Source organism: Rhineura floridana, chromosome 11, assembly GCF_030035675.1.
Source record: "Rhineura floridana isolate rRhiFlo1 chromosome 11, rRhiFlo1.hap2, whole genome shotgun sequence".
NCBI classification, from domain to species: domain Eukaryota; kingdom Metazoa; phylum Chordata; class Lepidosauria; order Squamata; family Rhineuridae; genus Rhineura; species Rhineura floridana.
This window is the reverse complement of record NC_084490.1, coordinates 31,822,637-31,825,077: the sequence shown is the minus strand read 5'-3', so window position 1 is coordinate 31,825,077 and position 2,441 is coordinate 31,822,637. Positions and strand designations below refer to the sequence as shown.

The 2,441-nt window shown below is 38.1% G+C and overlaps 1 protein-coding gene across 1 annotated transcript; it reads left to right on the top strand.

Moving 5' to 3' along the window:
* Positions 1 to 756: 756 nt before the first annotated feature.
* On the top strand, positions 757 to 1,710 carry LOC133367765 (olfactory receptor 14A16-like). The gene has a single exon (XM_061591866.1). The coding sequence runs from the start codon at positions 757 to 759 to the stop codon at positions 1,708 to 1,710; it is 954 nt and encodes a 317-aa protein (XP_061447850.1).
* Positions 1,711 to 2,441: the final 731 nt, after the last annotated feature.

Sequence of the window (2,441 nt, the reverse complement as noted above, 5' to 3'; positions counted from 1 at the left end):
CTTACAATTTCAAAATGTAAAATTTCTACTGTTCTATGATTTATATATCATTTAACACCATTTCATCTAAGTAGTGTACAGTTTGGATGAAAAGATACAATGAAGATAAAATCAGTTACAGCAAAATCAGAAAAGTTAAAATTCCTGCTGAAATAAAACAAAACCCTCTTCACTAGATGGTGGAAGTTAATCAGGGTGGGGGCCTGACTTATCTCAGCTGAGGGGGGCAGCTCCATAGAACTGGGCATACAGTATCGAATGCATGGTTTCTGGTGGATACAAGCCATGCTTCTCTGCCACAGGCAACTCTTCTGAAGACCTTGGTGACTGGACAGGGATACAAAGAGTCAGGAAGCACTTAAGGTATCCTTGATCCAAGTTGTTAAGCATCTTCTAAATTAATTAAATAATCTTTAAGTTTGCCATGTTGTATATGGGCAGTGAGTCTTACCCCTTATACTTAAAAGCTGGTTACTTCAGTTCTGATGCTGAATTACAGTTTAAAACATATGTCCTCTAGTTAAGGCAGAGTTCATATCCATCTGCCATTTTTGAAGCAGTACTACAGCTTTTTCAGAGAAGTGTGCATAAGATGCAGATTTATATTTCCCCCCTTTTGTTCACTTCTCTACTTCATTTTTTCTCTTCCTTACACTGAAAACATGTTCAAAAGCCATTAAATATTGGTTACCAGAACATGATTTTATTTAACATTCACCTTTCTCTTTTCTTCCAGAGGTGGGAAACATTTCAGTAATGAATGAAAATATAGACAACAAATCCTACGTCTCTGAGTTTCTGCTCCTTGAATTCTCAGCAATCCGGAAACTGCAGATTCTACACTTCTTTCTGTTCCTGGGATTGTACCTGATAATTGTATCAGGGAATCTCCTCATCATCTCTGCAGTAGCCTTTGATCATCACCTTCACACTCCCATGTACTTCTTTCTGATGAACTTGGCCATCCAAGACCTTGGTAATATTTCAATAACTATTCCCAAATCCATGGTCAATTCCCTCATGAGTACTAGGCACATTTCTTATGCTGGATGTGTGGTCCAAGTTTTTGGATATATTTTCTTTGGAAGCTCTGATTTCTTTCTCCTCACAGTCATGGCATATGATCGATATGTTGCCATTTGCAATCCATTACAGTATGGAATGGTGATGAACAAAACAGCCTGCATCCAAAGGGTTGCCTCTGTATGGATCAGTGGCTTTCTTTATGCAGTGCTGCACACTAGTGGAACTTTTGCAATCCCTTTCTGCTTCAATGTTATCAATCAGTTCTTCTGTGAGATCCCACAGTTACTTACACTTGCCTGCTCTAACTTATACTTAATAGAAATTAGAGCTCTCGTGATGAGTGCTATCGTTGTGTTTAGCTGCTTTGTGTACATCGTTGTCACTTATGTCCACATCTTCAGGGCTGTTCTGAAAATCCCTTCCGTTCAGGGAAGGAAAAAGGCCTTCTCCACTTGCCTACCCCACCTCATGGTCTTCTCCATATTTTGCTTCACTGGATCTTTTGCTTACCTCAGGCCTCCCTCTAATTCTCATCTGGACTTTGTATTAACTGTGATGTATACTATTATTCCACCCTTGTTCAATCCAATAATCTACAGCATGAGAAACAAGGAGATAAAAAATGCTTTGTCAAAGTTGTTGAGTGTGAGGCACTCTTCAGTGCCATTTAAAACATTCAGATAGGTATGTAGATTCTATCTGTGTCAGAAATTGGTCTTCCGCATTCCTTCAAGTCAGCTGCACCATTCACATTATCGTTTTCAGATCATATGGCCTGGTGATCATGCATTTATGTATTTATTTATATTGAAATTTAACCCCATTGTCCTGTTGAGCAATTCTCAATGTATCCTACAACACTCTGAATTCTCACTGGGGTGGCATCTACTGCTTGTTGCCATTTCAATTGCATTTGGTTGACCTTACAGGAGGTTCCTTTCTATATTTGTTTATCACTGTCTTGTGCCGTTCCTGGTCTATTTTTTCTTCTGAATAATAACCAGGTTTTTATCATTATTATTCTAACAAAGGAAAGGAAAACAGCTGCCTGCCAACCTACCCAATTGCCTCTTCTTTTGATGGAGAGTGCTTTCATTTATACACACACAGAGAGAGTGGGAGAGATAATGGGCAGGAGAGAGAGGAGGGCAAAGTCTAGGTTCTAGTAAAACTTTGTTTCATTATATTTCTAATTGCCAGAGGGCTGTTCTTATAATCTTGCTGCTGTGCTTAGATATCTATAGCTCAACTCGCCGTTTTCACATGAGTTCAATCATAACTATGTTACATACCTTTTTTGTGTTTTTAAATGCACAAAAAGAAACATTTAAATTTATGCAGTTTCTTAAAAGCGTACATTTTCTAAAGTTTACACATGTCCTCCTAAAATACATATGTTGTGTGTGTTTTAAATT

What these genes read in the sequence shown, in the direction of transcription:
- LOC133367765 (XM_061591866.1), top strand. Translation starts at nt 757, where the DNA reads ATGAATGAAAATATAGACAACAAATCCTACGTCTCTGAGTTTCTGCTC.